Source organism: Pseudophryne corroboree, chromosome 1 (genome assembly GCF_028390025.1).
Source record: "Pseudophryne corroboree isolate aPseCor3 chromosome 1, aPseCor3.hap2, whole genome shotgun sequence".
NCBI classification, from domain to species: Eukaryota; Metazoa; Chordata; class Amphibia; order Anura; family Myobatrachidae; genus Pseudophryne; species Pseudophryne corroboree.
Genome location: NC_086444.1, coordinates 486,578,294 through 486,594,911, shown reverse-complemented (window position 1 = coordinate 486,594,911; position 16,618 = coordinate 486,578,294). Strand labels below are relative to the sequence as shown.

Genomic DNA, 16,618 nt, shown 5'->3' with positions numbered 1-16,618 from the left:
GGAGCCGTTCTTTTGGGCCGCCACCATATGCCAGATGGAGCGGCATATTAAATTAATCTCTTTTTATTACAGGTTTCCTAATGGTTAGGGACAAATAAATAGCTAGCAATTTTCTGCCAAATTCAAGTCTCAGTGTCGTTATTTCTGGTTATGATTATGAATGCTTTACTTTCAAAGAAAGGGGTCCACCAAATATCACTAAGATGTTTATTATATAAATTAATATACACTGCTCAAAAAAATAAAGGGAACACTAAAATAACACATCCTAGATCTGAATGAATGAAATATTCTTATTAAATACTTTGTTCTTTACATAGTTGAATGTTCTGACAACAAAATCACACAAAAATTATCAAAGGAAATCAAATTTATTAACCCATGGAGGTCTGGATTTGGAGTCACACTAAAAATTAAAGTGGAAAAACACTCTACAGGCTGATCCAACTTTGATGTAATGTCCTTAAAACAAGTCAAAATGAGGCTCAGTAGTGTGTGTGGCTTCCACGTGCCTGTATGACCTCCCTACAATGCCTGGGCATGCTCCTGATGAGGTGGCGGATGGTCTCCTGAGGGATCTTCTCCCAGACCTGGACTAAAGCATCTGCCAACTCCTGGACAGTCTGTGGTGCAACATGGCATTGGTGGATGGAGCGAGACATGATGTCCCAGATGTGCTCAATTGGATTCAAGTCTAGGGAACTGCTGACACACTCCAGCCACATGAGGTCTAGCATTGTCTTGCATTAGGAGGAACCCAGGGCCAACGGCACCAGCATATGGTCTCACAAGGGGTCTGAGGATCTCATCTCGGTACCTAATGGCAGTCAGGCTACCTCTGGCGAGCACATGGAGGGCTGTACGGCCCCCCAAAGAAATGCCACCCCACACCATTACTGATCCACTGCCAAACCGGTCATGCTGGAGGATGTTGCAGGCAGCAGAACGTTCTCCTTGGCGTCTCCAGATTCTGTCACGTCTGTCACATGTGCCATCCTGGATGAGCTGCACTACCTGAGCCACTTGTGTGGGTTGTAGACTCCGTCTCATGCTACCACTAGAGTGAAAGCACAGCCAGCTTCAAAAGTGACCAAAACATCAGCCAGAAAGCATAGGAGCTGAGAAGTGGTCTGTGGTCACCACCTGCAGAACAACTCCTTTATTGGGGGTGTCTTGCTAATTGCCTATAATTCCCACCTGTTGTCTATTCCATTTGCACAACAGCATGTGACATTGATTGTCAATCAGTGTTGCTTCCTAAGTGGACAGTTTGATTTCACAGAAGTGTGATTGACTTGGAGTTACATTGTGTTGTTTAAGTGTTCCCTTTATTTTTTTGAGCCAGTATGTAAGTTAATATATATAGATATAAAAGAGTGTTTCTACTTTGTTTTGGTAAATTTCATATTTAAGAAATATGGACTCATTTCACAATTTAATAAATTAATATAAAATGACTTTATTTACATACACGTTGTTGCTCATTTACAGTTACCTTCATATACAGTATGACTCTTGCAGACCTGTAGTTATGTCCTCACACATCTCCCAGGGCTTGTACGGATATAGGTGTGCTGTATCGCAGATTAGCTAGTGTACATCTAGTTGACAGGTATCGTAGTGTAACCACCAGTCTCTGCTCAGCTGAAACAGTGCTCCTGAAATAGGTGTTTTGCTTCTCTCAGTGGGGTGACCTGTTGGAGAAGCTCTTTCGGATGGAAGGAGCCCGCAAGGGGCTTCGTTGCGCCCCACCCCCCATCTGCCAGCAACCTAAAAGACACAATCCCGCCGTCGGTATGGTGAGAGACCGCCGGTCACCCGAACCAAACCCAGGAAAAGGTGTCTCTCCTATGCAGCCATTTTCTTGCTCCTATTTTCCTTCTTTTTAATAGCCTTTAGTGTAGCCACCATAGCAACCAAAATACATCCCCCAAGCCTTCTTTCTGTTCAAAGCCATTATGGAGGATTAAAAAAAACTAAAGAACTTACTCCTCACCCACCGCAACAACAGAAAAATGGCAATCGTATTTCTTCAGTTCACTTCCGGTATTTATTGTTTTTGTTCTGTTTTCACACTCCTTACCAACCCTTTATGGTAATTGTTTTTACATTAGCCTTGAATGTAACCTGAATGGGGAGAGTGCGTACAGTGGTACAGATGTGTCTCTCTATGCTGCGTATAGCAGTGTTCTGTAGCAGAATCACGGTGCGTAACGGTCGCAGCATGCCGCTGCTTACGCATCACTAGCTGGCTCCCATAAGAATGAATGGATGGTGGAAGCGTACTCAAATTCAAAAGCTGCCATAGTGTAGCATACACATCGCTATGCCGGGAGATGTGAGCTGCGATGTGTACGCATTGCAGCCACAATGTAGGGGGACACATCTGTACAATCATTTACTTTCGATATTTCGGATGGAAGGAGATCGAAAGTCGCACGTAAAATTATATAGGCGTGTATGCACATATTGGCACTGTTTTTTAGATGAAAGGTTAGGAGTAAAACTGATTTGAAACATCGCATCGAAAGGCTGATTGTATATACTGTATGTGTACCCACCTTTAGGTTATATCTATTCACAGGACTTCTCGCAATAGTGAAAACAAGTAGTAACTATGGCCCGCTAATAAGCTTTATTTTTCTGTTAGAATGTTATACATTATTACATAAGAAAAAATGTTTATTTGACAATTTACCAAAAATCAAATCATTCATATACATACTTGTGGACCTATCACCCTGGTGCTGCTGGTTATTCTTTCTGTGCCCGGCTGAGGCTGGTCTTTGACTACCCTCATGAGATCTGTACATAGAAATAAAATGACAATCTCACAACATGTTTCACTTTAATTCACAAAAACCTGAAGTCAATAAATTAAAACATATCAAAATGATTCTTAATTTAATGTTACATTTCACTAAAGCAGTGACACAAACAAAACCAGAGTATGAGTTGTTTCAAATGTTGTGTGCCAAGTGTGCTCTTACTCTGCTCATTCAGATGTTGCTAGTACTGTAATTATCATGGCTGAATAGGGACGCTAACCAAGAGATACTTGGCACACATTTTAATCACTTATTTTTGTACTCATACACAATAATTTGTTTTATTTAACTAATTTGTTAACATTTATAATAAGATTTTACTCACCGGTAAATCTATTTCTCGTAGTCCGTAGTGGATGCTGGGACTCCGTAAGGACCATGGGGAATAGCGGCTCCGCAGGAGACTGGGCACAACTAAAGAAAGCTTTAGGACTACCTGGTGTGCACTGGCTCCTCCCACCATGACCCTCCTCCAGACCTCAGTTAGGATACTGTGCCCGGAAGAGCTGACACAATAAGGAAGGATTTTGAATCCCGGGTAAGACTCATACCAGCCACACCAATCACACCGTATAACTCGTGATACTATACCCAGTTAACAGTATGAAACATAACTGAGCCTCTCAACAGATGGCTCAACAATAACCCTTTAGTTAAACAATAACTATATACAAGTATTGCAGACAATCCGCACTTGGGATGGGCGCCCAGCATCCACTACGGACTACGAGAAATAGATTTACCGGTGAGTAAAATCTTATTTTCTCTGACGTCCTAAGTGGATGCTGGGACTCCGTAAGGACCATGGGGATTATACCAAAGCTCCCAAACGGGCAGGAGAGTGCGGATGACTCTGCAGCACCGAATGGGCAAACTCTAGGTCCTCCTCAGCCAGGGTGTCAAACTTGTAGAATTTAGCAAATGTGTTTGCCCCAGACCAAGTAGCTGCTCGGCAAAGTTGTAAAGCCGAGACCCCTCGGGCAGCCGCCCAAGAAGAGCCCACCTTCCTCGTGGAATGGGCATTCACTGATTTAGGATGCGGCAGTCCAGCCGCAGAATGTGCAAGCTGAATCGTACTACAGATCCAGCGAGCAATAGTCTGCTTTGAAGCAGGAGCACCCAGCTTGTTGGGTGCATACAGGATAAAAAGCGAGTCAGTTTTCCTGACACTAGCCGTCCTGGAAACATAAATTTTCAGGGCCCTGACTACGTCCAACAACTTGGAAGCCTCCAAGTCTTTAGTAGCCACAGGCACCACGATAGGTTGGTTCAAATGAAAAGCTGATACCACCTTAGGGAGAAACTGGGGACGAGTCATCAATTCTGCCCTATCCATATGGAAAATTAGATAAGGGCTTTTACATGACAAAGCCGCCAATTCTGACACACGCCTGGCCGAAGCCAAGGCCAACAGCTTGACCACTTTCCACGTGAGATATTTTAATTCCACGGTTTTAAGTGGCTCAAACCAATGTGACTTTAAGAAATCCAACACCACGTTGAGATCCCAAGGTGCCACTGGAGGCACAAAAGGGGGCTGAATATGCAGCACTCCCTTAACAAAAGTCTGAACTTCAGGTAGTGAAGCCAGTTCTCTCTGGAAGAAAATCGATAGAGCCGAAATCTGGACCTTAATGGAACCCAATTTTAGGCCCATAGTCACCCCTGACTGTAGGAAGTGCAGAAAACGTCCCAGCTGAAATTCCTCCGTTGGGGCCTTCCTGGCCTCACACCACGCAACATATTTTCGCCAAATGCTGTGATAATGGTTTGCGGTAACTTCTTTCCTAGCTTTAATCAGCGTAGGAATAACTTCCTCCGGAATGCCCTTTTCCTTCAGGATCCGGTGTTCAACCGCCATGCCGTCAAACGCAGCCGCGGTAAGTCTTGGAACAGACAAGGCCCCTGCTGCAGCAGGTCCTGTCTGAGCGGCAGAGGACATGGGTCCTCTGAGATCATTTCTTGAAGTTCCGGGTACCAAGCTATTCTTGGCCAATCCGGAACAATGAGTATAGTTCTTACACCTCTTCTCCTTATTATCCTCAGTACCTTGGGTATGAGAGGAAGAGGAGGGAACACATAAACCGACCGGTACACCCACGGTGTCACTAGAGCGTACACAGCTATCGCCTGAGGGTCTCTTGACCTGGCGCAATATCTTTCTAGCTTTTTGTTGAGGCGGGACGCCATCATGTCCACCTGTGGCCTTTCCCAACGGTTTACAATCAGTTGGAAGACTTCTGGATGAAGTCCCCACTCTCCCGGGTGGAGGTCGTGCCTGCTGAGGAAGTCTGCTTCCCAGTTGTCCACTCCCGGAATGAACACTGCTGACAGTGCTAACACGTGATTTTCCGCCCATCGGAGAATCCTTGTGGCTTCTGCCATCGCCGTCCTGCTTCTTGTGCCGCCCTGTCGGTTTACATGGGCGACTGCCGTGATGTTGTCTGACTGGATCAGTACCGGCTGGTTTTGAAGCAGGGGTTTTGCCTGACTTAGGGCATTGTAAATGGCCCTCAGTTCCAGAATATTTATGTGTAGGGAAGTCTCCTGACTCGACCATAGTCCTTGGAAGTTTCTTCCATGTGTGACTGCCCCCCAGCCTCGAAGGCTGGCATCCGTGGTCACCAGGACCCAGTCCTGTATGCCGAATCTGCGGCCCTCTTGAAGATGAGCACTTTGCAGCCACCACAGCAGAGACACCCTGGTCCTTGGAGACAGGGTTATCAGCCGATGCATCTGAAGAATGAAGATGCGATCCGGACCACTTGTCCAACAGGTCCCACTGAAAAGTCCTTGCATGGAACCTGCCGAATGGAATTGCTTCGTAGGAAGCTACCATTTTTCCCAGGACTCGCGTGCAGTGATGCACCGACACCTGTTTTGGTTTCAGGAGGCCTCTGACTAGAGATGACAGCTCCTTGGCTTTCTCCTCCGGGAGAAACACTTTTTTCTGTTCTGTGTCCAGAACCATCCCCAGGAACAGCAGACGTGTCGTAGGGACCAGCTGTGACTTTGGAATATTTAGAATCCAACCGTGCTGTTGTAGCACCTCCCGAGATAGTGCTACCCCGACCAACAACTGCTCCCTGGACCTCGCCTTTATCAGGAGATCGTCCAAGTACGGGATAATTAAAACTCCCTTTTTTCGAAGGAGTATCATCATTTCGGCCATTACCTTGGTAAATACCCTCGGTGCCGTGGACAGACCAAACGGCAACGTCTGGAATTGGTAATGACAATTCTGTACCACAAATCTGAGGTACTTCTGGTGAGGATGGTAAATGGGGACATGCAGGTAAGCATCCTTGATGTCCAGTGATACCATGTAATCCCCCTCGTCCAGGCTTGAAATAACCGCCCTGAGCGATTCCATCTTGAACTTGAATTTTTTTATATATGTGTTCAAGGATTTCAAATTTAAAATGGGTCTCACCGAACCGTCCGGTTTCGGTACCACAAACATTGTGGAATAGTAACCCCGTCCTTGTTGAAGGAGGGGCACCTTGACTATCACCTGCTGGGAATACAGCTTGTGAATTGCCTCTAGCACTGCCTCCCTGCCTGAGGGAGTTGTTGGCAAGGCAGATTTGAGGAAACGGCGGGTGGGAGACGTCTCGAATTCCAGCTTGTACCCTTGAGATACCACTTGAAGGATCCAGGGATCCACCCGTGAGCAAGCCCACTGATTGCTGACGTTTTTGAGACGGGCCCCCACCGTACCTGGCTCCGCCTGTGGATCCCCAGCGTCATGCGGTGGACTTGGAGGAAGCGGGGGAGGACTTTTGCTCCTGGGAACTGGCTGTATGCTGCAGCTTTTTCCCTCTACCTCTGCCTCTGGGCAGAAAGGACGCGCCTTTAACCCGCTTGCCTTTCTGGGGCCGAAAGGACTGTACCTGATAATACGGTGCTTTCTTTGGCTGTGAGGGAACATGGGGTAAAAATGCTGACTTCCCAGCTGTGGCTGTGGAAACGAGGTCCGAGAGACCATCCCCGAACAACTCCTCACCCTTATAAGGCAAAACTTCCATGTGCCTTTTAGAATCTGCATCACCTGTCCACTGCCGAGTCCATAACCCTCTCCTGGCAGAAATGGACATTGCACTTATTTTAGATGCCAGCCGGCAAATATCCCTCTGTGCATCTCTCATGTATAAGACTGCGTCTTTAATATGCTCTACGGTTAGCAATATAGTGTCCCTGTCTAGGGTATCAATATTTTCCGACAGGGAATCTGACCACGCAGCTGCAGCACTGCACATCCATGCTGAAGCAATAGCTGGTCTCAGTATAACACCTGTGTGTGTATATACAGACTTCAGGATAGCCTCCTGCTTTCTATCAGCAGGCTCCTTTAGGGCGGCCGTATCCGGAGACGGTAGTGCCACCTTTTTTGACAAGCGTGTGAGCGCTTTATCCACCCTAGGGGATGTTTCCCAACGTGACCTATCCTCTGGCGGGAAAGGGTACGTCATTAGTAACCTTTTAGAAATTACCAGTTTCTTATCGGGGGAAGCCCACGCTTCTTCACACACTTCATTTAATTCCTCAGATGGAGGAAAAACTACTGGTAGTTTTTTCTCTCCAAACATAATACCCTTTTTTGTGGTTCCTGGGGTAACATCAGAAATGTGCAACACATTTTTCATTGCCTCAATCATGTAACGTGTGGCCCTATTGGAAGTTACATTAGTCTCATCGTCGTCGACACTGGAGTCAGTATCCGTGTCGACATCTGTGTCTGCCATCTGAGGTAGCGGGCGTTTTAGAGCCCCTGATGGCTTTTGAGACGCCTGGGCAGGCACAGGCTGAAAAGCCGGCTGTCCCATATTTGGTATGTCGTCAAACCTTTTATGTAAGGAGTCGACACTGTCGCGTAATTCCTTCCACATAACCATCCACTCAGGTGTCGACCCCGCAGGGGTTGACATCACATTTATCGGCATCTGCTCCGCCTCCACATAAGCCTCCTCCTCAAACATGTCGACACAGCCGTACCGACACACCGCACACACACAGGGAATGCTCTGACAGAGGACAGGACCCCACAAAGCCCTTTGGGGAGACAGAGAGAGAGTATGCCAGCACACACCAGAGTGCTATATAACACAGGGATGAACACTATAACTGAGTGATTTTCCCTTATAGCTGCTGATATATATACTGCTGCGCCTAAATTTAGTGCCCCCCCCCTCTATTTTTTACCCTTTGTAGTCTTGAAACTGCAGGGGAGAGCCTGGGAGCGATCCCTACAGCGGAGTGTGCTGAGGGAGATAGCCCCGCCCCTTTTTCGGCGGACTTTCTTTGTGCTTTTTTATGGGTCCTGGCAGGGGTATTTTTCACATATATAGCCTCTAGGACTATATATTGTGATTATTTTGCCAGCCAAGGTGTTAATATTGCTGCTCAGGGCGCCCCCCCCAGCGCCCTGCACCCATCAGTGACCGGAGTGTGAGGTGTGCATGAAGAGCAATGGCGCACAGCTGCAGTGCTGTGCGCTACCTTGTTGAAGACCGAAGTCTTCTGCCGCCGATTTTCAGGACCATCTTCTTGCTTCTGGCTCTGTAAGGGGGACGGCGGCGCGGCTCCGGGACCGGACGATCGAGGTTGGGCCCTGTGTTCGATCCCTCTGGAGCTAATGGTGTCCAGTAGCCTAAGAAGCCCAAGCTAGCTGCAAGCAGGTAGGTTCGCTTCTTCTCCCCTTAGTCCCTCGTAGCAGTGAGTCTGTTGCCAGCAGATCTCACTGAAAATAAAAAACCTAAAATATACTTTCTTTTCTAGGAGCTCAGGAGAGCCCCTAGTGTGCATCCAGCTCAGCCGGGCACAAGATTCTAACTGAGGTCTGGAGGAGGGTCATGGTGGGAGGAGCCAGTGCACACCAGGTAGTCCTGAAGCTTTCTTTAGTTGTGCCCAGTCTCCTGCGGAGCCGCTATTCCCCATGGTCCTTACGGAGTCCCAGCATCCACTTATGACGTCAGAGAAAAATAAAATAAGAACATATTTGATATATTTTAATGTATACTAATAAAAGTCATTTCAGTTCAAAGAAAGATCATGGTTGCACGCCAAAAAAATGGGCTAATTTCTTTCCTCTTTTACCTACAACAAGGACACCGGAGGGGCTTCAGATCAGGGGCGAATTATCTGTTAAAGAAATCGCCATGCAGTTTCCCGGGAAGCCAACCGGGCACCGTGTCCGAATGGGACATGTGGCACTCGCGACATCCACCCTCTACCCACACAGGTCCCCCTCTCCTGCTCTCTCTCCCTTCACAACTCCAAACTCTCGCTCTGCAGCACATAGGCTTAGGAAGCATTTAGGCTAGGATTACTATTAGGTTGCGGTTAGGGTAAGGCTGCATGTAGGGTAAGGCTGCAGTTAGGGTGGGGTTAGGAATGGGATTAGGCTGCAGTTAGGGCAGGATTAGAATTAGGTTTTGGCTAGGGTGAGGCTGCAATTAAGGTTAGGCTGCAGCAGCATCATTATAGCCTACCCATTACAGATATAATCTATATTAGAAAAGGTTAATGCTACACACAGTCACACACACTCAGCATGACAGAGCCCTTGCTCCCAGCAGACGGACTTCAAGAAACCCGGCAGCTCCTGTGTGAGTAGCGACCGCCCTCCTAATATAATCCGGCTCAGGTGTCCATCATTTTGATGGGCTTTTAACTAGTTAAAACATAATGGAATGAAGACAGCAGAGAAAAAGAGCAGCGCAAAGACATCTTAAGACCGCTGCACAGAAGAAAGGTCTCCGCTGTTCTTTACAAAACAAAGTGGAGGCCATAGGGATAGGGGTATGAGAGCTTCCGATGGGGAGGTGACCCAGACCCTCCGAACCTCCAGGCCCCAAAGCAGTTGCACCCTCCTTACCCACTGTTGTTCGGTGACTGCATTTTGCCCCTTCTTGTTGCATTTTGGAGAGAAAAAAAATCCTAGACTCAGTCTGAACATGTAATAAAAGATTTACACACCAAAAAGTGACAAGTACACTGCCGATGTCATCTCACTGTAATTAGGCTGAAAAGGAGAATAAAGCCAGCAAATTTTAAGAGAAAAATAAAAAAGCTGCATTTAATGGAACTTGCAGGACTTAATCTAAAGCAGTAGCAGAACTATAATGGTTGCCAGTGTGCAGTGCAAATGGACCCCAGAGCCGCACACCCTGCATAACAAAACAAGGTCCAATTGAGCTGAGGCTTAATATCTTTTTCAAAATATGGGGCCAGTGTCATATGTCCAGGGCCATAACTAGGGGTGTGCAAATGGTGATATTGCCCAGGGTGCAGGGCCCTGGGGGCAGCACCCTGCAGCCAGTAGCACTGTTACAGATCCTCAATTGATCTGCAGATAAATCTATAGCCGGATCGGGCAGTGTGCTGTGCATACACACTGCCCGATCCGTTTTACACATGCCCGCCCAGTTCAGCTGTCAGTCATCTCCGGCTGCTGCAGTTTGTACACTACACACACACCGACGTGCCAATATATCTAACGATATATTGGCCGTCAGCTGTGCAGCAGGGCCGACGCGATATGTCTGTGAACGACGGAGTTAACAGACATTTTGCTCGTACACACTGGCCGACGGACCGGCGATATATCAGCCAGTGTGTATGCACCTTTAGAGAGGACGTTGTTTATAGGGTTGGTCCACTTTTGGACAGCCCTTTTTAATCAAATAAATCCCTAACAATTAGTAAATACTAGATTTATCTTGTCAGCTGACCCCAAAATGAGGTTTGCACTGTACGGGTTACGGTCATTAAGTCGACAGCACTTAGGTTGACCACTATTGGGCAACATGCATTAGATCGGCATGGTCAATGGGTCGACATGGTCAATAGGTCGACATGTACTAGGTCAACATGGGAAAAGGTCGACATGAGTTTTTCCTTTTTTAAATTTTTTTTTAACGTTTTTCATACTTTACGATCCACGTGGACTACAATGGGGAACGGTATCCTATGCCGAGCGCAACGGTAGCGGAGCGAGGCACGTTGCCCAAAGCATGACGAACGAAGCGAGCCATGCGAGGGGCCAGTGTGCACTAATTGGGGTTCCCCGTCACTTTACGAAGAAAACGACATCAAAAACAGTCACAAAACTCATGTTGACCTTTTTCCATGTCGACCTAGTACATGTTGATAGATTGACCATGTCGACCTACTGCATGTCGACCAATAGTGGTCGACCTAATGACTGTCGACCTAAGTGTGGTCGACCTAATGACCCATACCCCACTGTACTATACTCAATTCTATTTCACAGAAAACAGCAGTACTTCCACAGAGTTCTACTGAAGCACTGCAGATGCATTGAGCCCTCAATGGCGGACAGCCACAGCGCAAGCTCGCTCTCAGTCTCATGCATCATCTGAATATGTGATTTAGAAGGGGTTTTGCACAATGGAAATAATTTGTTTTCTTTGCATTTTTAAGCACTTTATCCAATGTGGGAAAACCCCTCGGAGCTAATTCTTGAGGGCTTGCCAAGATTTGATTAAGAAAAAGATGGCTTAATAAATTTCAACAAACATTTGACATAATAACTAAGCTATTAGGACAGGACAGTAGTTCTTGCAAAATCAATTATCCCAGTGCACTGAATATGAAGTTAATCAGCTGCTATTTAATCAATATGCAATAAAACCAGACTTTAGGTTTCTTGTCAAGAGGCAGCAATTAATATGGAGTTTAGCAAACAATTTGGTCACACTTTTTAAAACATAATTTGGGGTTGAATGATCTGATAGAAATTACCTCTGTAAAAATAGATCAGTTCCTGGAGCATAGTGAACCTACAGTTATGGAATGAATCCAGGTCAATGAGATTAACCCCCTTAAATTGCAGCTATAGTATATTGGGGGTCATTCCAAGTTGTTCGCTCACTACCGATTTTCGCAGTGAAGCGATCAAGTGAAAAAACTGCAAAAATGCGCTAAGTACTTTCACACAAAACTTTGTAGATTTACACAAGCTCGAGCGACGTTTTTTCATCGCTCGAGTGATCGTAGTGTGATTGACAGGAAGTGGGTGTTTCTGGGCGGAAACTGGCCGTTTTCAGGGAGTGTGCTAAAAAACGCAGGCGTGCCAGGTAAAAACGCGGGAGTGGCTGGAGAAACGGGGGAGTGGCTGGCCGAACGCAGGGCGTGTTTGTGACGTCAAACCAGGAACTAAACGGACTGAGGTGATCGCAGTCTAGGAGTAGGTCTGGAGCTACTCAGAAACTGCAGATAATTATTTAGTAGCAGTTCTGCTAATCTTTAGTTCGCTATTCTGCTAAGGTAAGATACACTCCCAGAGGGCGGCGGCCTAGCGTATGCAATGCTGCTAAAAGCAGCTAGCAAGCGAACAACTCAGAATGAGGGCCATTGTCCGATAAATGGGCAGCGATGAGAAATACAACACATAAAATAACAAATTTAATTTCTTCAGCTTGTAAGACTATTGGATATTTTATGCATCTCCCTGGAAGCTGAGGACAACCATTAAACAATTGAAAGAACAATTAACAATTTGGTTGCTAGCTGGAGGGGGATGGGGTAGGGGGCGCCAAGACTGAGGGAAGGGCGTGTATTAATTACCCAGGTCCCGCGGGCTTTGGAAAAAAAGAAAGACCCCCTTTGCAGCCACACCACTGATTTGGAGCGGCGAGGATAGTAGTTTTCATTGGGTTTTTTTATGGATCATCATTCACAACTCCACAAGAAATGGTAATATCCACTCATTACTCTCATGGGACACTCACTCAGTAATTATGAACTTTGCGGCATCTACCGTTAAATATTAAAGTTCCACAAATATATACATATGCTAATTGACCCAGATTTATATTTATTCTAGTGATAATAATAACCTAGGAACTAACCTAGTACACAAATAGAAGGCATTGTATACTTTTTGTATGGCTAATTGTCTAATATTTTAAAATGAATAAAAACTGTTGTTATTCAGCGAGTGTACACACTTGAGCCACGTCATTGACTGTTAATTTACATTTATACTGTATTACTTCATCAGCTCCCATACAAGTGCAGTCATTCTTGATATATTTTTTTTCTGTCTGTTTCTTTGCTGGTGGCTGCAACTCTCCACATATTGCTGCTATTTAGGTAACAACCGACACCATATATTACTCCAGCATCACCAGGGGTTGTTTTGTTGTTGTCAGTGTGCGATCATTGGCTTGTGTGAGTCTTTGCAACCACTGTGCAATCCTCAGCACCTGTGATCTATGCAATCAGTGTCCAATCTTCAGATGCTCTTGATGGTTACTCAATGGACAATCCTCAGCTCCTGTGACTCTTTGCAGACAATCTGCAATCCTCAGCTTGTGCAACTCATTGCAACCAGTATGCCATCCTTAGCACCTGTGATACTTTGTAAGCAGTGTGCAATCACCAGCTTCTGTAAGTTTTCGTAGTGTGCAATTCGCAGGACTCTTGATATATCCATATTGATAACAGAAGGAAAGCGTTAAATCTCGCAATGTTAAAGTAAAACTAAACAGAGAGGAAAGCTGGGGATTAGGTCTACTTACTGGCGAAACCCCTCCCACCCCCAACTCCCCCTTACCCCCTCCCCCCCAAAAAAGCAGACAGTCGGCAGCCTCCTCATGGGTGTGTTGGAAGAGCTGCTAAGCTGCTTATCATTTTTAAAATGTTGACAGTTACATCCAACTCATAACTTAATAACTTGAAGATAGAAACCTAGGCACCGCCAGGTACTTCAGTTAGTTGTAAATATGAGCTCATACTTTTTTATACTCTGTGGATTATGTATTTTTTATTTCGTTTCTTTAAGCTTATGTGCTCTGTGTGAATTTATTAATACATTATTAATGCTTGATATTAATTGTAACACATACTGTGCTCCAGTGTCGGACTGGGGCATGAAGGGCCCATTGGGGGAATGCAGTGGTAGGGGCCCATGTTTAGGTGTGTGGTCAGTCTCCAGAAGAGGTGTGGCAAGCTGCCACAGAGGCTTGGCCAACTATTAGAGAGTCCATGGTCTGGGCCACTTGATAAATATATATAGTACAGTATCATTTTAAGTATAGCATAAGTATTATACATATGTATAATGTATAATTCAAGTGCACAATGTGGAACTTGATCCCTAGAGTAGGAGGTGGGCCCCCAGGCAGCAGGGGGCCTACAAGTGGTTTCCCCTCTACCCCTATGGGCCAGTCGAACACTGCTGTGCTCTTTATAAGGTCATTTTTAACCTTCTTAGTCTTCTGTTTTAGAATGTAGTGACTTTATGCTCCTATATCTCCCCAATCATGGTACCTAGAAAGAAGGGGATATCCTGGTTTGAACCAGGTGCACCATAGAAGTTAGTGCCTGGTGATCAATGTGATTAACAGACAATTTATATTTATGGTGGAGTCTAGAGATGGAAACTAGTTTCCATAAATTCAGGTGCACCCATGTTTGAAATTGTCAGTCTCCTCTTTCAAATGACAGGGCTGCTCATTACTTATTGTCTGGGGATCACTTTTGATCGGGTTGGGTTCGTGTGACCGGTGGTTGGGAGACCACCGGTCAACATACCAATGGCGCGATCCCGGCTTTTAGATGGCCGATGGGGGGGGAAGAGCGCAATGAAGCCCCTTGCGGGCTCAGGTTCTAGACCCACTATATGGGTGTTGTGGACCCACGAGTGGGAATAGTCCCTGTTGGTTGGCATGCCGACTGTCTGGCTGTTCAGCGTCCGTGATCCCGGCGTCAGTATAGGGACATAACCACATCCCCCTTTGATCACCACACAGTATTACCCTGCACTGAGGAAAACATATATTTCTGTATATGGGCCGGTGAACACTATGAACCCCATAATGACATGTGCAGAGTCCCCGCTTTGAATTGATTTGGCAGGTTAGCAGTATATGGGGTCCATGTACTAAAGGGAGATAAGGCAGCCGAATGAAAAACACAGAGAAAATCCCAGTACATATTACTTCTGGATAAGTACTAATGGGATTCCTCTGCCTGCTAGTGCTACAATTTCATGCTGCTAGAGGCACCTATGGCAGCCCTCAGTGACCCAGCTATCACTAGGATAGCATGTCACCTACCATCACCTGTGTTTTCCAGTGCTCGCTTTATCACCACTAGCTGCCTTTTATCTGCCTTTCCTCATCTGACGACCAGGGAGAGGAAGGATGTGACCTCTCTGTCACATCTGTCTAGTTGTCAATAAAGTTATTTGAAACAAAATTCTCTCTGCTGCAACTGTATGCTGGGAGAGAGGTGAGAGAGCCCACACTGCAGTCTGGGGAGTCAGAATGTGTCTCTGCTACCACCGCCGAGGGGCTGGCCTAAATTTCACTCTCCTCAGTGCATATCTGCCTATCCATCTTGAAGTTGCGGGAGACTCATGATTTCTTGGGTAGTCTCCTACACCCAGAGCCGGCCCTAACCAATATGATGCCCTAGGCAAGATTTTGGCTGGTGCCCCCTAGCACCACCGCTGGTTCCGCCACTGAGCTTGCACCTCTTTCCCAGCACCACCACCCCTCACCCATAGCAGTCCTTATTTTGGTGTTTGTAGCCCCCTATATTTTAAATAAGAACAGTTCGCACATTTGGCGCACAGCCCCAAAAAAGGGTGTGTTTTTGCTGGCAAGGGGCACGGCCACACAATAGTAACCCCAATTACGCCACACAGTACTGCAACTTTATTCACATTTGATCATGTGATAGTGTCCATAATCAATTTTACATCCCACAGTAGTATCACTTTACCTTATAAACGTTACTCCTCACAGTAGAGCCCCTTATTCACATTACATCACACTGAATTGCTCCTTATTCACATTACACCATACCCTATTGCTCTTTATTCACATTAGACGACACAGTAGTGCCCTTTCTATACGCAACACCACATAGTAGAGCACCTTATACACATAATGCCACACAGTAATGCCCCTTACACATATGAGACACATTATTAATGGCCTTATAAACATAATGCACCTTACACATTATGACAACCTTTATTAATGCCCTTTTACACATAATGTCCCTTACACATATGCCGCACATTATTAATGCCCTTATACACATAATGACACACATAGTGCCCCTTGCACAGTATTAATGCATTTTTACATGACAAACATAAAGCACCTTACACATATTCTGAACACTACTGCACAACCAACCCACTCACATGCACACAGCACTCCCACTGCCATTAACACTGTGACCTCTGCTTGGCTACAAATATGTCCTCATAAATCTTGCCTCAATGCTAACATCTGGCACCTTTTTTTATGAAAATGCATCTTATTTGCATTGGTATGTGGCTAGGATGCACAAGCAGCTTCTGCTGATTAAAATGATATGCAGCATGCTATATACTGTGTGAGACTGTGGCTGTATCTGCATATGAAATGCTACAGACAGAATATAGGCATGCCGCATATCATTTTAATCAGCAGAAGCTGCTGATGCCCCTAGGCAATTGCCTAGTTTGCCTATGGCTATGGCCGGCTCTGCCTACACCCCTGGAAGAGTAGGCGGCTGAAGGGAACCAAGGCATAATTTGGGTGGCAACTACTTAACCCTCAGTCAGGCGCAGCTGGCCTGACAGGCGCCGCAAAGCTGTTTTCGCTCCCCTCTCCGCCCCAAGGGGGCGCAGGGGCCTGTCCCTCCTAGCACCTTCCTATCTCTTGGTGCTGTTTGAAACCCCCCTAGTCAGTTTTCCCGTCGCCTGCATGGAGTGCAGTAGTGACCCTCCTGGCCTCACAGGCCCATTGCGCCCAAACTCGTCT

The 16,618-nt window shown here is 46.1% G+C and overlaps 1 protein-coding gene across 2 annotated transcripts in view; it reads right to left on the bottom strand.

The window, feature by feature from the left end:
* The window catches only part of LOC134895092 (uncharacterized), a 253,869-nt gene that overhangs the window by 211,679 nt on the left and 25,572 nt on the right, over positions 1-16,618 (bottom strand). For both annotated transcript variants that reach the window (XM_063913810.1, XM_063913811.1), the window contains exon 4: positions 2,726-2,805. In XM_063913810.1, the coding sequence (XP_063769880.1) occupies positions 2,726-2,805 (80 nt within the window). The remainder of the gene's footprint in view (positions 1-2,725; positions 2,806-16,618) is intronic.